The sequence below is a fragment of the Sarcophilus harrisii genome, chromosome 1, assembly GCF_902635505.1.
Source record: "Sarcophilus harrisii chromosome 1, mSarHar1.11, whole genome shotgun sequence".
Classification (NCBI taxonomy): domain Eukaryota; kingdom Metazoa; phylum Chordata; class Mammalia; order Dasyuromorphia; family Dasyuridae; genus Sarcophilus; species Sarcophilus harrisii.
In genome coordinates this window covers 251071279-251090975 of record NC_045426.1, presented here as the reverse complement: position 1 = coordinate 251090975, position 19697 = coordinate 251071279, and the positions used below count along the sequence as shown (strand labels likewise).

At 32.7% G+C, this 19697-nt stretch overlaps 1 protein-coding gene across 2 annotated transcripts in view; it reads right to left on the bottom strand.

Moving 5' to 3' along the window:
- PCSK5 (proprotein convertase subtilisin/kexin type 5) overlaps positions 1-19697 on the bottom strand; it is a 611928-nt gene that overhangs the window by 343061 nt on the left and 249170 nt on the right. For both annotated transcript variants that reach the window (XM_031939641.1, XM_031939639.1), the window contains exon 7: positions 12337-12509. In XM_031939641.1, the coding sequence (XP_031795501.1) occupies positions 12337-12509 (173 nt within the window). The remainder of the gene's footprint in view (positions 1-12336; positions 12510-19697) is intronic.

Sequence of the window (19697 nt, the reverse complement as noted above, 5' to 3'; positions counted from 1 at the left end):
CAATAAGAAAAAGACAGCTCAAACTGACTGAAGTTCTACCTTTCACCCAAAAAACTGGCAAAGATAACAAAAGATGAGAATGACCAATGCTGGATAGCTTATGGAAAGATAGGCACATTAATACAATATGAGTGGAGACATGAAGTAGTCAATCATTCTGGAAAGCAATTTGGAATGATGGTATAAAAGTGATGAAAATAACCATATCCTTTGGGAAAGAGATCTGTCACACACACACAAAGCTAAGACCTGTTTGTAGCAAGGCAGTGGCATTTTGAGGAATCTATCTCATTAACTTTTCGTATCTATGTTTGGGTTCTTCTGGTTTGTGTGTATCTATGAAGAAAGTCTATTTTGTATTAGGCCATATATGAACTGCTTGATGTTTCAGACAAAGTTGTCTGAAAGGGTTGCACAATGGTAATTCCTTCCCAGAATCAGCAGTAGTTATGTTTTGACAATGTTTTTGAATCCTTGACTAATCTCATACACATGCCTATGTTAGAAGTCCTTATATGTGCCTATGTCAGTGGAATTTGGACATTCAGGAAATATAAGAAATACTAAAACCAGAAGAAAATTAGATAGCACTATGTTTTGTTATAAATCTCCCTATTATTCATTATATTTATTGTACTCCACCTCCTCTCTCTCTGTCTTGGCAATGTTTATCCCCAAATGAAGCGTTCTTTTCTTACCTCTGTGCCTCAGAATCCCTTTCTTCCTTCAAGACCAGCTCAAGTATGATCTCCATAAAACTTTTCCTGACTTTCTCATGTACTACTGTTTTTCCCCTGAAACTACCTTATATTTAATTAACTTGCACTTATCAGATTCCTTTTCATACATTCTGTATATATTTATATATGTCCTTGTTGTCTTCCATTAGAATGCAAGCTTTTTTGGAATAGGGATTGCTTCATTCATTGTAATGTTATCCTCAGGGCCTATTACAGGGCCTGGTACTCAGGAGCTGCTTAATAAATACTTACTGAAAGATTGATTTCTTTCTTTGTCAGGTAACTCTATCTCATTTGAAGTCCTAAGAATATACAGTGATTTTTTGAAAAAGTCACTTAGCACTGACAATTCAAATAGCTCAAGGGATTGAAGAAAAGTGAAAACTTTAAAAGATGATTTAAATGCCTACTTAACATTTAATTTTCATCAGCCTATCTGCATATGGATATCAATGACACTCCCTCCCTCATGAACTGTAATTTTTTTTTTTTTTAATAAGAAAGGGAATTCAGGAGATGACTTAGAATGATTTCATTCACTTTGGCCCTAAATACCAAAGCTATACAAACATGAAATTATAAATAATAAAAACATGGTGGGATTTAGGAGATTACTTAGAACACTGATTTTCTTAATCATTATTATCTACTTTCTTTTAGGTCTCTGGCCCTACAGTCAGTTTTACTTAGTTATTTTTTTTTAGATCCACATTTTCCTTAGCTGAACCTATGTCTTGATTTATTGATTGACTAAGTCACAAGGTACAAAGTGATGAAATTGTTTGTCCAAGGTTACACAAGGAGAGAATAGATAATCTTTATCCCACTTATCCTTCTCCATCTAGCCACAAAAGCAAATCAACATTGAACTATTCTTTAGCTCAAGCATAGCATTGCTGCTTTGGTTTATTCCTTCTTTAGTCAGTAAGCATTTATTTATTTACTTATTCATTCATTCATTCATGTTTATTTATTTATTCATTCATTTGTTTGTCTGTTTATTGAACAGCTTGCTTCAGGATAGACATGGTGTTATGGGTTGGGCATATTTTTTTAAAAAAAAGTAAAAACAAACAAACAAACAAACAAAATGATGATCCCTGCCCTTCAACAGCTTAAATTCTAATGAGAAAGTCATCACACAAATTCCCTATCACATTAAAGTTAATCAGTTATACACTTCAGCATCTACTCAGTCAGGTATACAGTTGATGTGTTTTATAAATGATTTTATTTCAATTTTAATCTGAATCTGAAAAATTGTCAGAAATCGACAAATTGTTATATATTTTTAATATTAATACATATTTAACATTTGTTTATTTGATGTATTTTTACAAAGCAAAGTTTGTATATGAATTAAAGTACCATAGTAGATAGGTAAAAATGACCCTAAGGATAGGAAGATATATGTTCAACTCAGGGTTATGTTGTTAATTATTTAATAACAAGGTCTCCCTCCAAAATAATTTTTTATATATAACAAACCATTTTAAGTTTGATCTGCATTAACATTTTCTCCTTTGCCATTTTAACTTTAGATCAGATGACTAGGTCAGTAAAGCAATGGTTCAAAAACCAAGTTCAGCTTGCTGCCTGTTTTTGTGGATCTACCATATATTTTTGTTCTGCTTATGAACTTAAAAACAATATGAAATGTAATGCTTTACATTTTGGAGACATACTTGACCCTCAAGGCCAGGCTATATTTGGCAACCTCTGGTCTGAACAACTAACAAAATATAAAACAAGCCCTGATTTATAGTGTGAGTTGTAAATCCTCTCCCAGAAAATGCAACAATCAGCTCTTGTGATCCAATTGAAGCAAGTTCTCTGAACTATACTATTGTGTGAAGGGTAGCAAGTAACAGCTTCTTAGTGCTACAAATAACACTAAAAATTGTAAAGCATATCTATGCTATCTTCTATAACGTTGGAAAACTTTTCTTACATTGATTAAAAAAAAACAAAACAAAACTTTGCACATGTCACTTCACTGTTTTTTGAGGAAGAGTAAAATGTAAACTCCCTGAGGGCAGGAACTATTTTTCTTAAATATAAGAGTTTATTGAATTAGATACTCATTGTCTAATTGACAATAAAATGATGAAGTCAAAATATTCTTATATTTTCAAGGGTTTCTTGATATTATTGAAACTTTCTCTTTTATGTCTTTCTTAAGTGACCTTCTTAATTGCATAACCAAGGTGATGTATTTTTCCATTTCCTTGCCCCAGCTACTTAACCTTTTTTGGAGTGTGTCATGGACCCCCTTTTTTTAGAACAATGCTTTTAAATGCATAAAATGAAATTCATAGAATTATAAATGAAATAAGCTATACTGAAACACAATTATTAAAATAGTAAACTTCAGAGACCTTATATTAAGAACTTCTATTTTAACCACTTTCGAATTAATATCTATAGAAGCTTCAAGACAATATCCATGACTAATCCATTTTACTATTTACAAATTTACAAATTAATATTTAAAAAATGTAGGGAAGGCATTATGTGACAGCAACTTCAATTATTACATTTTGCTTTCTAGTCCTCAAGTCTGGTTTGCAAATGTAATACAATCCTGGCAGTGGGGGGTGGGAAGCCCACAGGGGAGAATAAACCATGAAGTATGGTTTCTATATCTCTTTACAGTAATGTGGACTATTAGGTATCTCTTGGTTACATAATTATGCTATGTTAAATAGAAAGAACAACAAAAATGAAATATTGTGAAAATATAATGACCTAACTTCCCAAAGGAGAAATATAAAATTGCACCTTTCTCCCTTCTTTCCAGAGCTGGAGGACTATGGCTCTACAATCTGCATATAATGCCAGGCTTAGCTGATTCCTTAGCTAGCTTTGCTAAACTAATTTTTTTTAAATCTCTGTTATACAGTTTCAGGGAGAGGGTGGAGGAATATATTGGGAAATGAAGGCACTATAAAGGCAAAATGTATCAGCAAAAAAATTTAGAATATGCTACATTAATCCCATGTCCATATACATTTGATCGATTCTTTTAAGAGTATTGAGGGTAGAATTATATTTTTCTGCATTGAATAGTCTCTTGTAGAGACCATATAGGACACAGATTGGAATTCAATATTCTCTACATTTTTCCTGATAGTCAGCAAAAAGAAAGAATATGGTCGATAGTTGAATACAGAAAAAAGAATAATGCTTATTCTGTAGTAGGAAGTCTTTCTTGATATACTTTAGGATAACTTTGTTATAGTCTCAGTATATTTGGCAAGAACATTTATTAACTGGCCAATAATTCTGTAGAACTTTTGAATCTAATTTCCACAATGGAATACCTCTTGTACAGATACACTGTAGCCACTCTCATTCAAACTTTCTTAACTAGATTCTTATAGTGCTTTTCCTGACTGGTTTTCCTAATACTAATCAATCTGCTCTCTAGTCCCTTCCTCCCATTGTTTGCTCAAATAATCTTCCTAATGGATTACTCTCTGACCACATAACTAGTCTATTCCAAAACTATTCCATGACTTCTCATCATCTACCAAATCAAGTATAAATAAGCAGTTTTGTGCTGGAGTGGATAGAATGCTTGACTTGGAGTCAGGAATACCTGAGTTCACTCCAGTCTCAGATACTTACTAGATGCATGATCCTGACAAAATATTTAATCTTTTTCTAGTTCAGTTTCCTCTTCTATAAAATGGAAATGATGATAGCATGTTATCTCCTAGGATTGTTGTGAGGACAAAATGAGATGATATTTGTAAAGCTCTTTGCAGATTTTAAATCACTCTATACATATTTGCTATTAATTATTGTTTTTAGTTCTTTGCTACTACAAAAGTACTAGAGTAAGATGATATTGGTAAAATACCTTGGAAACTTGAAAATGTACACACACGCAAGCCTTTGTCATTGCCATTATTGTTATAATTATTGTAAATTCTCAATCCTGTCATTCAAGGACCTCCATAAATTGATCCATCATATACAGGTCACAGTTCCAGACAAATTGAACTATTTTCTATCCTCTATTTTTAACATTTCTCTCTCTTTGAATTTGTGTTTATGCCATCATTTACCCCTTAGTTGCAAAATCTTTCTTTTAAATTACTCTCATTTTATACTTTATCTCTATGGCCAATACACGGAGCCATCTCTTCCTCAAAGCCTTTCTTGACTGTATTGGTAGCTCCTTAGGTGAAATATGCATATTTCTCCTTTCTTTGTAATGCTTTGCTTCTGTATCTTTGCACTTAGCTAACTCTCCTTTTTTTTTAGGGCACTTAGATGGCAGTAGATAGGGTGCCTATCCTAGTGTCAGGAAAACTCCTCTTCATGGATTCAAATACAGCCTCAGACACTTCTTGTGTGTCCCTAATCAAGTCCTTTAAACCCTATTTGCCTCAGTTTCCTCATCTGTAAAATAAATTAAAGTAGTAAATAGCAAACCACTCCAGGATCTTTGCCAAGAAAACTCCAAATAGGGGTGACAAAGAATCAAACAACAAACTCTTTCTTTTATCAGGGCTATTTGCATACACATCTGTTCCCAATATTAGATTGTAAGATCTTTGAGAACAATATCTGTGCTTTATCTTATGCTAGAACCTAGGTTGGTTCTTTTTAGTGAATAGAATCTTTCCATATAACTAGTGAATGAATGAATATATTTAAGAAAGGGTTTGTTTGTTTTTTTTTTTTTTAACTTTATTGGCTTGTATATTTCCTGTTATTCTAGCTATATGTTGTGTGGACCATGACACTTTGTATACTCCACAGTATTCATGGAATAATCCTTTATAAACTTTTAAAATTACATAGTTGGTGTAATTACATGGTGGTAAAAATAAACAAACAAAGAAAAAATGTAATCTTTTTCCTTACCATGTCCTGAAGATAAAGTGATTTCCTGAAGAAATAATTTCCAAATTATCTCTGGGACCAGTTCCAAATATATTCATGGTTGAATATGGTCACGGTAGACATAAATAAAAATAATGTACATTTTATAACAACTTTGAGATTTGCACAACACTTTATATGTCATCTCATTGAACCATAATGCAAATTAAAGGTCATTATAGAACTGTATGTAACTCAGTCATATGGATTTTTGTCATTTTTCTATTTTCATCTTTCAGTGTCATTGGGATACTTGATTTAAATTATGATATTTACTCTGCTCATTATTTCCTTCCTAAGTACTTCTTTTTTGTTCTTTTCTAAAGTTCTTATAGTTTTCTTTAAATTCTCTATTAAATATCTTTGGACAGTGTTTATATTCTTCATCACTTCTATTTTCAGCTTTCCCAAGGTCCTGCTTGCTTAATTTTCTGGTTTATTCCTTATCTTCCATTAAAGCAAAATTAGAGGCTTCTAGCATGATGCATATGATAAACTGTCTTTCATCTGATAATTAATATAGACTAGTTCAGAGACACTAATCACTGCAAGGTTGATATGATTTTTGTGGGTAAAGCAGGGGGTAGACACTATTCATAAAGACCAGCTTCTATGATAATCTGTTTTAGTTGAAGGGATCATTGCTAAAATTGACTGACAAGATGGTCTCTAAGTTCTCTTCCAGATTTATATCTATGATTCCATGATCAAAGGTTTATAGATCCTAAGCTACAAGAAATCTCAAAGCCAAAGAGTCAAATTCTTTCATTTGACAAATGAAGAAACTGAGGCACAAGCAATTTAAGTGATTTGCCTGAGATCACACAGTCAGTAAGCATCACAGATAGGATCAGAATCTAGCTCCCTTAGTACAGTCAGTCTTTTTCCATTTTACTATGAGTACACAAGGAAATTACAGATCCTTGAAGTATTACTTATTTTTACATCTTTTATAAAGAGCTCATCTTTGTCCTATTGACTAATAGTAATAATAATAATGATTGCTGACATTTACAGAGCACTTTATAATTACAATGGGATAGGCTTATATTATAACTTTTGCTGCACTAATTATATGAGGAACACTTCAAACCTCTTTCACTTTTTCCTTTTCAGACTGTTTTTCCCCAAAACAGTTTATTCAATTGGTGCTTCTATATTCCTTCTGATTATATCTCCAGATGATATAATGATTTTAATCTTTATCTTAATATTCAATGTCCTGAACTTGTGGCAAGCACTATTTTAGCCAATTACTAACCACTTTATTTAACCATCTAGGACATTTTCATATGCACTGATATGTCATTGATTTAGTTCATAATAACTCTTGGCTTCCTCTGTTTTCTCTGGCACTTAATTCCTTTTGATAAACATGTATCCAGAGTACATATATATGTAGCATACATATGTAAATATATGTATATATGTGTGTATAAAATATTTCCTGTATTATATTCTCTAATTTCTCACAAAATCCTTCTACTTTATAAGACTAGTGACACTCAGAAGTTAGTAGGAGACAAAAATTCCTAAAATGACTCAGGAATAAAACTCATGCCTCTGATGTCTATACACAAATGTGCAAATATGTTAATAAATAAGATGACCAATAAATTTTATGACAATGAGACAAATCAGACCTCATAGATATTACTGATATTGGGTAAGATGAGACACATCAGAGTAAAGTTCTGAATAAATATCTATAATTTAAAAAAAAAGATTAGATGAAAAGAGGTTGGTAGTAAGGGATATTAAGGTGATATACTGCTGTATAAAAGAATTAGAGGGGGTAAACAAGATAGAGAGCATTGAGGCAAATATTTTGGAAGTATAATCAAAAACTATCATTAGAAAGTTACATAGCACTTAGACAGAAAGAGAAAATAGGCAAACCTGGTATGGAGGCACTTATGCTATTGATTAATTATAAATGAATTATATGGACAGCTGCTGGAATTTTCTGTCAAAAGCTATAATGACAATACTATCCTTCAGAAAGTAAAGAGATTAAGAGGAGAAATATTCAGAAACCAATTCTCACCAAAAGATAGCAGCTAATCCATGGGATATAAGTGATGAGAACCATGGGGAGAAGTGATGACTCAATCTTAGAGTCTGCATAGTAATAAAGAAAGAGAGGAAAGTCAAAAATAGCTTGGCATGTTATATTTTACTTTAGGAGAGTAGTTTTGAAGAGTTAGAGAAAAAAGCTAGGATCACATGATCTAAAATTCTACAGAGGAAATCAATGCAGAAAAAAAAAAATGAGATGCTCCAAAGACACTCCAAAGATGCTCTGAGGACACAAAAAGAAATAATTCTCATAAAATGGAAAAAAGGAGAGTTGCCCAAAGAGTTCAATAGGGATATAGAGGGAACTTTTCAACAAATAGAATTTTTAAAATATGTATAACAGTAAGGGCAAGCAACTGGGAGTGATAGGAAATTCTGTCCCAGAATTACAGTGACAAGTTACTAAAGTTGAGAATTCACTGAGTCTAGGGGAGAAAAGTTAAAGATAAGAAGAGGTATTTGTCTGTTTAAGTTACATTGGGGAAAAGAGAAGTTATAATACTAATGTTCTGAATAGAGTAGCTAATTAGGGATGGGGGAGGGGGAAGCAGGGTTACTCAACTTATTTTACGAGGATTTTTTGTAGGACCATATCGTATGAACCCTGAGGCATTAAACGTAATTCTCTTCTAAAAATCAGGAAGGAGATTCATCCTATGTTTAACTTGGGGGAAAAAATTGTTAGCTGATGCCCTGAGCCTGGCTTTATCCAAGGAATTTCTAAGATAACCCAAATCCCCACTAGAGGAGTAATGACTAGGGAACTCTGATGGGTATTATAGCTATTGGCTTATCTGTACCTTTAATGGTCCAGGAAGCAGATACAATTCCTATACCTTTGTATCAAATCTGTTTATGTGAAGGACTTTTCCCCTCTACCCCCCAAAATATTTCTTTTTCCTTTCTTTGCCCAATGAAAATTGTAGTCTACATTGACTATTGACAAGGTCATTGTAAGAAAAATTCTATAAAATATGACCTATTATTCAAAGCAAAGTAAATTTTATCTTTACTCTGATGCTGGACTTGAATATATATATATGTATATATATATATTCTATAATGTAGATATGAATAAATATATTTAATTTTTTTAAAATCATTTTTCCCTTTGAAATGTTTCCCATCTCATTCTCATAAGGATTTTATACATACAAATAACTCAGGGTGATCTTCCTTAATTTAAAACACCTAACCAAGTAAACAAAAGAATTCTATATCCTCATTCCTCTTCTTGTTTGCTAACAAGAGATATACATCAACCATCACTGCTACCACCTCCCCAAGATAAATAAAGCAACAGTACAGATTGTAATGCCTTTTTGTAGGTAGTCCTTGGAATCACTTTGTTATCATGAAGTGAAAAACAAAAGACAAAGCAGACACATAAAATTATGAGAAAATTGTGAATTTCTGTAGGAAGTTTCACATCCACAGTGCTCCTAAGTTTGAGAAGGGCTAAGGGCAAGGTGAAATACATGCTATTCTCCTTCTTTGTTGTGATGCTTAAAATTCATCATACTTTTGCCAAGTATATGAATTACTTTAAAATGACTAGGATGGCCCCTGTACTCTTCCTTCTTACCTGCTTTGTTAAAAAAAAAAAAAGCAGGGACAAAAGGAGATGGGAAAAAGAATAATGGAGGTAGTATTTTCCAAGAAGGAAATGAACTGAGAAAGGATAAGTGTACAAATTAAGATTATCAATCCATTCCTCTTGCCTTTAAATTTCCCTCACCCTCTCTCCCCCCACATACCCTAAGGTCTTATATAGTGTCTATGCCTGAGAATACTATTAAAGAGAGCAGGTGTTACACTTCTATTAAGCATTACCCTCTGGCTGACAAATACTCAGTTTTCTATTATCCCCTTCCAATCTGGTCTATTACTCACTCCAGGAAATGTTTGATGTTCCAAATGTCCCATGCTTTTCTCTTCCTAGGTGCTAACAACTCCAACATGATTTGGAATGAACTGAATCTAACAAAAAGCTAACTGGCCTTGGGCTTGATGTAACTATTTATAAAAAGCATTCAGAGAATACTTGACTCTGCAGTCCTTTAGTCATATAAAGCTAGGAAATATGCTATAGTTGGGAAAAATCTGGAAAAGATACTTTAAAGACTTATGAACAATCTTCTTCTGGCAAAAGTATGACTTTGGAAACCCAAGAGGGACTTTTCTGCTCAAATAACTACAACAGAATTTTATGGGTTAAACCTAAGATTTAGATGCTAGTTATTGCTGGCTCTGAATCTACTCTTGGCTGATGTGCTCTTTATGTCACACTACTAATTTAGATTCAACAAACACTTCATTGTCTGTATTCCAGACACTTGTAGGTACTGGAATATAAATATGTATACAAAACAGACCCTGTTCTCAAGTTCATAATGCAAATTGGAGGGAAATACATTTACATATGTGGAATAGTACAGTCAAAAGAAGACCAGATTTGTAGCAAGAAGTCCTTGATTAGATTTCCAGTGCTGCTACTTTTATAACCTGTGTGATGGGCAAGTGAATTCACCTCCCTGGCTTTCAATTTCCATCTATAAAATGAATGTATTGGATTCAATAATCTTTTAGATTCCTTCCAGCTTTCAAGCTATGATTTATGAAGAGAAAAAGATAAATGCTATGGAGAGGTCTGGTCAAAATGTGATTAAAATTTCAGTGAAGACAAATATCATTTCAGTCTTGGTTGAGTCATCAGGAAAGGCTTCCTATGAATGATCCTAGAGGACCTGAAGCTATTTCCTTCTCTCCCCTAGTTGAAAAACTGAAATTATTTTATATCATTTCTATGTTGACATTTTGGGCAAGAATTCCAAAACTGAGTTTATGGAGGGTCTGGAAGGTCTGTTGTTTATTTACTTTAAGCTTTGGTTTTTGTAAGTATTTGGCAAAACACTTAATCACATTTGGCTAGGGGAACATGATCTTCCTAGGTAGTAAATTCAGCGTATTTTCACCTAGGACATCAGATCTTTCATCCCAATAATATCCTTTAGGATCCTAAAGATTTAAATTTGAAGTGTTAAAGCTTTACTCAGTAAAGTACATGCATCCTAATGATAATGATAACCATACCTGCACCATGTCAAAGGGATTTTGTGAGGAAACTACTCATAAATTTAAGTAATAATAATAATATAATACAGAAATAGGATGATGAGATGGCTGAATTGTTTTTGCTAAATTGTTCCTCTTTGTTCTCATTCTTAATTTCTAGGGATAGTTTTCTTCAAAAGAGATATACGCACATGAATATATGTGTGTATACACATATATGTACATATATGGGCAGATAAGTGGGCCTGAAGTCAGGAAGATTCATCTTCCTGAATTCAACTCCAGCCTCAGAAACTTACTAGCTGTGTGACCCTGAACAAATCACTTAACTATTTGCCTAAGTTTTCTCATCTGTAAAATGAGCTGTAGAAGAAAATGGCAAACCACTTCAGTCTCTATGCTAAATAAACTCCAAATGAAATCATGAAGAGTTGAACACAACTGAAAAATGGCTGGAAAACAATGTACATTTGTGTAGTAATAAAAAATAAAGATAATGCAATCATGATGATGGTAGCTCAACAGGCACTGTCCTAGGCCCTTTACAAAAAAAAAATATTATCTTATTTGATTCCCCAAACAGCTGTGGGAGATAGGAACTATAATTATTCCTATTTTATTGATGAAGAAACTGAGGCTGAGAGGTTAAATGATTCACCCAAGGTCACGTAGCTAGTAAATATCTGAGGTTGGACTTGGAGAAATGTAAGTAGTGTAAAATCAAAATATAATAATTTTTTTTCAAAAGAATATAATATTGACTTGGATTAAAGAAGGAAACTTGGGTCCTATAAGACAGCCTTATCACAGAATCCTCAATTAGAAACAGTAAAGTATTATCCTTTATTTTATCTTTAAAATTTCTCCCTTCAAAGGCTCCAATTCTTCATCCAAAATCAAGATGGTTACTGTTTTCTCATTTGATCTAATCTTTCCATTATTCCCATTCCTGTTGAAGAAGTGTTTCAAATTTCTACTTCATATGTAGAGTAGGTTGACAAACACAACCTGACTCCAAAGTATAATCGATACTCCATATTCCAAATCCTGGATCATGTTACCATTTCTTTAACTAATTATTTTATTTCCCAGGGAATCATTATGATTATGATAATTATAATAAAAATCATCCTGTGAGTATAGTTTTCAGTAGAAAAACAATAGAAAAATGTAATGAAGAAACATTAATATAATTCTCATTAAGGAAAAAGGGGCATATGAGAATTCTTATATCTCAAAGACATATTCTTTTATCAGTGACTTAGAAAACAAATGGCTCTCTTCTCTATGAGCCAATGTAACCCTCACTAGGTGTAGGTCCATGTGTGGGGGATGTTGTATAAAATAAAATGGGAAGGTCTAATATACAAAAGACAGTATTATGATAAACTAAAATGTATATATACATATATGTATGTATATTATTTATATGTATATGTACACATATACATATAAACATGTATATATATTCATATGCATATATAAAATTTACCTATAAGTATTACAAAGAGATAAGGTGAAAGTAGCTAGATTAACAAAAACTTACCAATCTTACACCAGTTTCAAAGGCTTGTCGAGTTAGAGGAGCAGGTCCATCTACTGTCTTGCCATCATCATCTGGACCCCAACTAGCACTGTAGATGGCCACATATTGAGGATTGAAGCCAACTGATTTTGCTTCAACCATATCTGTTACATCTCCATCTAGCATTCGCACCCCTTTGATAGAAATACAAAAGTTAAAATGAAAATCAGGAAAGTATCCATAATGACTAAGCATAAAATCATGGGGAAATGTTCAAGTGATTAAATTTTTTTCTTTGGAAAAGAAAAAACAACTATCTCTTTATCTGCATGTAGTAGAGAAACCCTCACATGTTTTGTTTTCCTTTTTTATGACATTACTTAATTCAAATCATCCTCTCAGGAATTCAGACCTTAACATTCCCACAGAATTGGAAGACTTCACATACCATGCTATCTCCAAACCTAGAAGGCTGATATAAAATTAAAATTAATCTTAATTAATTAATTTATTGATCAATAAATCTAAAAATATGACTTCATTGTTAATTTATTTGCTAATAAAGTAATTAGTGAGAATACTCTGTATTCAAGACATACTTTACGTCAAAAAATGTCAAAGTATTTGACCCATGTTTGGTCCTTAATCTTCATTTCAGTATATCCCTCTTGGACAGGTGGGACTTATTATCCACATCATTTTGAGAATAGAAACCAAGACACAGAAAATTTAGGGAATGTGGCATATGTTAGAGTAAGGTATATTTACTTTAATTTAATTTTCACTAAGAGAACCATGTTGGATACTAATGAATTAATATAATTTGGCTTTTTTTTTTTTTCAAACAAATGACATGTCCAAAAGACGTAATAATAAAAGAGAGGTCTCTCATGTAAAGACATACTTTCAATGATATGCTTTACTACTTTAAATATATAACTTCAAGAGTCTAAAATATATTAGTAGGAATAAAAGATTCACATATATTAAAAATATATGCATGAGATTAACTTTCTCAAAGGATCATGTTTACCTAGTAGGACATAATTGAGTTTTGTCTACTAATAACAATAACAAGAACACCCTAGCATTTCCATAGTGTTTTAAGACTTATAAAGCACTTTTTCAGCTATTATTTCTTTTGATCCTCACAACAACCCGGAAGATATTTGCTTTTTATAGCCCTCATTTTATATATAAGAAAACTGAGTCAGACAGAGATTAAGTGACTTGCCTGGGATGATATAGTTAATAAGTGTCTGAGGCTGGATTTTAATTCAGGTATTCTTAACTACAGGTACAGCTCTTAATCCACTTCATTACTATCAGGTAGTGAAGCATAAAATAAACAAGAGTGTTCAGATTCTCTATAACTTGGGTTCAAAATTCAGATTTATATATATAAATTAGATTATATATATATATAAATTAGATTTAACAATCTAATTATATAAATTATTTAAAATAATTTGAGTTTTACAATTTCCGTGTATAGAGGAAAATGAGGAGTATAACAGCCTATTAAAACATAAATGACTTAGATGTCTCTGAAAGAATTTTAAGTGCATGTATATACACATATCAAGGAAAATCACAAAAAATAATAGATCACATTTAAGAATACATTCCTCACAATAATAATTATATTTTTAAAGGTAAGGACACAATGGTTGAAGATAACCATACAAACCAAAGGTTCATAGAATTGTAGAGACCTGAGGCATCACCTAGTATAATCCTCATATTTTATATATTGCAAAGTTAAGAGCTTAATTAAGGAAAATGATTCACAGAGATATTAAGTAACCTTCCCAAGGTCATAAAATCTTAATTGGCCAAATCTGAATTGAAATTAAGGTTCTTTGATAACAAACTAGTATCCTTTCTACTACACCATGCTGCCTCTCAATCATCCATCTAATAAACATCAGAGGCAACATTAAGGACAAAAAAACAAGTCTTCTGACTACAAAGCTCCTTCCACTATAAAGTATTGTTGTTTAACTTGTGGAATAATGTTCTACACATAACAGACAATGGATATTTGCTGATTTAAGTATTCAAAATCTGTCACTGCCATAGAAAAAGGAAGATTATAATTCAAACATCATCTATATAGATATATAGTCCCAATCTCATCAAGGACCCTGTCAAGAAATTTCTTAGAGCCCCACTTGGTAGCAGATACACTATAAGTACCTATTGGTTTTTTAAATACCTTAAGATAAAAGGCAATTATTCAGTAATGCTTTTATACTAAATTGTACCTACATAGCTTTGGAAAATGATAATATATATTAATTATTTAATCTATAGAAGAAGCAATTAAGCATTTAATAAGTATCTGCTCTATGCCATCTAGATGGCAACTGATTGGTACATAGAATATAGTGCTGATCTTGAAGTCAGGAAAACCTGAGTTCAAATCTGACCTCAGATGCTTACTAGCTTTGTTGTCCTGGGCAAATCACTTAACTCCATTTGTCTCAGTTTTCTCATCTATAAAATGAACTGGGGAAGGAAATAGCATACCAATCTAGTATCTCTGTCAAGAACCCCAAATGGATTCACAAAGAGTCAGATATGACTAAAAATGACTGAACAACAAGCTCTCTGCCAGGTACTATTATCAGTACCATGAGAGATTCAAAAACAAAATATTCTCTGCCCTTAAGGATCTTACATTCTAACAGGGACATATTTATTTATTTACAGTTCCACATATGGATTTACAAACCTCTTGTAATATTGAGTTGAGAGCCATTGCTGTAGATTTGTAATATGAGCAATAAATGTCTTGTCTATTTTAACAGATAGCTACTCAGAAAAATATCTAGTGAAAGCCAGCAGTCCAAAATCTTATGAGATCTTGGATTTCATTAATAGTAACATAGTACCTAGAGCAAAAGGATTCTAGCCCTGCTGTATTCTACTTCCACCAGATCAAATCTGATCAGACCACATGTATTTGTTTCTAGTTACCAGACTTTTAGAAGGTCAATCTCAATCTCTAATAAATTCAGGAGGATGAGTGAAATCATCTTAAACAAAGATTAACTGAAAGAACTGGGGTTCATTTTTCTTCTAGTTGACTTTAAAAATATTACTTTTTAAATATTACCTTCTTTTCTAAATACAATAATAGCACTTACATAATAACAACGCATTTAAGAATATTTTTGTATTTATCCTCATGACAACTAAAGAGGTAGAGGCTATCATTTTTTTTCCAAACTGAGACAGGCAGAGGCTAAGAGACTTGCTCAGGACCACAGAGCTAGAAAGGGTCTGAGATTAGATGTGAACTTAATTCTTCCTAACCATAGGTCCAGTGCTCTATCTACCGTGTCACCTAGCTATCTCTATCCTTACTCCGACCTAACTTGCTATCTTTTGTAATAGACTTTTTTAAAGAAGGAAAAAAATACAAGCAGATCAGCCGAGGTTGAGACACATTCTAATGTTTCAAATCCAGAATAAAAATGGGTATGCTTAGCTTAGAGAAGTTGGGGGTGGAATGAGATGGTACAGAGTTTTCAAGAATTTAGGGTAAAGAGATATCATATGAAAGAGGGAGAGACTTGTTTAATTAAATTCAACAGGGCAGAATTATAATGGGTCAAAGGTCTTGATCTTCATTACGTTAAATTTTCAAAGAAACTTAATCAAAACAAGAATGGGCTTTCTCAGAAGCAGTGATTTCTTCATTATTGTAGTTCTTCAAGAGAAAGCCATATGGCCAACTATCAGATATATTGTAAAAGGAAGTATACCTCTTTAACTATGGAATAGAATGGAGGATACCTGAAATTGTTCTAATTCTGATATACTATAATTCAATAATCTCAGAGTTGGTGGGCTAAAGCACTGATGTGTTGCCAAATGTTTACCACCAGCTTTCATTCAAAAATATATACAAGACATACTTTTAAACTTAATTTACATTATTAACATTTTCTCAAGCTAATAACCAAAATTATAAATCAAATATTCATTGTTAATTAATGAATTAGTAAAGAAGAATCATTATGTGCTCTTGGGGAAAAAAATAGTGCAATGCTTACTGGTGTAGATTCTCATACTGAAAATTAAACAACTGGCTGCTGGTTCAAAAGGATAAGAAAAGGAGGTATGTGAATAAATATAGATTAACATGGTTAATACTCAACTGAGGCCAAGATGAAAGAATGTCGAGTTCAGGGCGTAAAAATACCATGCTAGTCCAGGAGGCTAAGAATACCATATTAAAATTCAAGTTGTCTTGTATCACAGGGGAAAAGGGGAAGGAGGGATGCATTTTTCATAGACAGAGTTCTTTAGATATCTGGCCAAATGGATAGGCCACAAGGTGATGGAAGAAGGCCACTGCAAGGATCAAATTCAAGGAACCTAGCTCTCCAAAGAAGGAATTTGTCCAAGTGAGATCATCTGAGTATCAAGTCAACAAGGAGGAATTGGGTAGAGTGTCAGTTGAATTGAGAAGTAAGGTAGATAGATATGTAGGTATTCTTGTCCTTGTGTTATCTTCTTGGCAACAGAGAATAGGATTCATCAACAAACTAATCGAATAGAGGTACATATAAATTGAAATAAATAACAGTTACTATGAGGCCTCCCTTAGAGGGAGGGAGGGAGAGAGGAAAGACCCTTAGTGACAGTCAAATGAGAAGTGATATCTGTATCACAAGCAGGGAAAGAAGATAAAGTATTAACAGAAAACACATATAAATATTTGCCTTCTTGAGGGTACAGTAATTAAATAAGGCTGATGGGATAAGTGCAGGATTTCACTGATGCAGCTTCATTCTTCTCACTCACAACATAGGGGAGTCTTTACCTAAAAGAAGACAAAGCTGGCTCCAGGAGCTCATTGGCATACAGGATTAGTCTTGTAAATCCTGGCTTAGTTTTTTCTTTTTTTAAAGGTAAAATCTATACAGTCTATTTGTCTCCTCCACAGCTAATAGAAAGAATATGTAGGTTCAATATAATTTTCAGATAAGATTCATGTTTCTCTATAGGTAGATAGTGGGGAGGATCAGGATGTTAACACCTAGAGTCTACTGAATAGATGAATTTGGTTTATGTACTTAATCCATTTATGGGTCATGAATTAAGTTTTCATGTTTGTTCCTTTTAAGATGGGGTGGTAGTATAGCATATAACATATAAACATACATACATACAACACACACATATATATTTATACATGTATACATACATATACACACAGAGCTATATTTGTGTATATACAAATAAAGGATTTATGAATTATTATGGAATCGTCTTGAATCTTAAGTAACAGAAAAATGAAATTATTAAGCCTCCAAAATATTAAAGGCATTTGAAAAGTTGGCACAAATGTGGCCCAATGGTAAGAATTATGGCTTTGGAAACCTCAATATAAATTTCAACTTTATAACTTATTTCTTAGGTGACCCTGGGTAGGTCTTAATCACTTTGGGTATTAATTTACTCATATATAAAATAGGATATAAGAGTAGATGACATCTGAAGTCACTTTTAGCCCAAGCCAAGACTCAAGCCATAAAATCTAGACAATTACATTGTGCTGCCTATAATCTTATACAAATAAATATATGTATTCATGTCTAGTATTGGTGTATTTCAAATCACCATATTTATAATGTCCTTGTTTTTTAACCATGACTGAATCATAGTCATAAGTTTATTTTGATGAGATTTTTAAGAAAGAGTACATTTATTAGTCATCCATTCATCCTATTATCTTTAGTGATGGTAAGGGATGGGGATGAATTCTCAAAAGTAGTTGAATAAACAATATTGATTGGGTGACTAATGAAACATAGCTTTCATTCTTTTTAATGCTATCTACAGAAAAGGAGAAAAACCTTTGTATTCTTTGCTGGGATGCCTTTCTCACTTCCTCTGCCAGTATTTCTCTACATTTTTCAGAGGTGATACCATCCTATGAGGATAATTCATTCATATCTTTGCCTACTCAAAAGATAAAATTGCTCTTACACATTTGGTCACCAATTGACAATTACTTGAAACTCTCACAATGTGATGAGCTCAAGGTCTGGGTAAATTAGAGTAATGACCAATAATCAATCAGTTTATATGTAGTAAAAGTTTTCTACTTCAAGGGATTTTTGTAGGAACAAATGATAGTACTAAGGAGGAACAAATAAAGCAATCTGTGTATTAAGAAATAGAGATCAGAAACAGAAAAACTTAGGGTCACAGGTAGTATTTTTGGAATTGCTGCCAATTATCAACATAGGATTCAAAAGACAAAGAATATATCAAGGGAATAGTTTGTTAAGAAAATGGTGTTAGATATTGAACATATATAATGTATATCAAATTTGTTTCCTAGGAGGAGGGAAAAATAGGGAGAGAGGAAATTCAAAACTCAATTTAAAAAAAAAATGTTGAAAATTTTTGTTTAAAAGGAATTGAGAAAAATAAAATAAAATGTTGAAAAATGTTAGGGAATGGAACAAGGGGGTAGAATGACCCTAAATGTCAATAAGAACCTATTTGTGCTTCTGATCTGGAGGTCTTTAAAATGAAAATGGAAGATAACAGGGAAATTTGCCCATTTATTTGTTATGTAAGGTAACAAGATATGCTGGATAGCTAGAGTTATAAGAGCCAGGAAGACATGGGTTCAGGCCTACCTCTGATAGATACTACTATGTGACTTAGGGAAAGTTAAAATCTCTCAGAGTTTTGGGTAACTATCTTAACACTATAAGTAGTCACATATATATGGAGTAAATTTGCATAGGGAGAAGGAGTTTCCTCCAGGAGTTCCCCATATAATTATAACCTATTATAGGTTAAGAGCCTCTTCCCTTTTATGGAAGATACAACAAATATGAAATAGAAGAATAGCAGTAGAGATACCCATAAATTCATATGAGATCATATCCTGGAAGAATGATCATAATAATTTTTCATGACCTTAGATGCCTCTACACATGTAGAGGGGGGAAACTGGGTGGTGCCATAGTGCAAAAAGTGCCAGGCCTGGAGTCAGGAAGACTCATCTTTCCTGAATTCAAATCTGGCCTCCAATATTTATTAACTATGTGAATGTGGTAACTTGTTTGCTTCAGTTTTCTCATCTGTAAAATGAGCTGGAAAAGGAAGTAGCAAAACACTCCAGTATCTGTGCCAAGAAAATCCCATACAGAGTCACAGTTGAACAATGACAACACACATAGAAGTCGAGGTAATGAACAAAGTGAACTGGCAGGTTTAACACAAGGGAAATAAATTGGACTTCACAGTTATCGCCAAACCTTTCTGGAATATGACATGTTTGGAACATGGCAATGGAAGTGCATGCCTTATTCAAAAGAAATAGATTAGATAAAGGATTGGTAGAT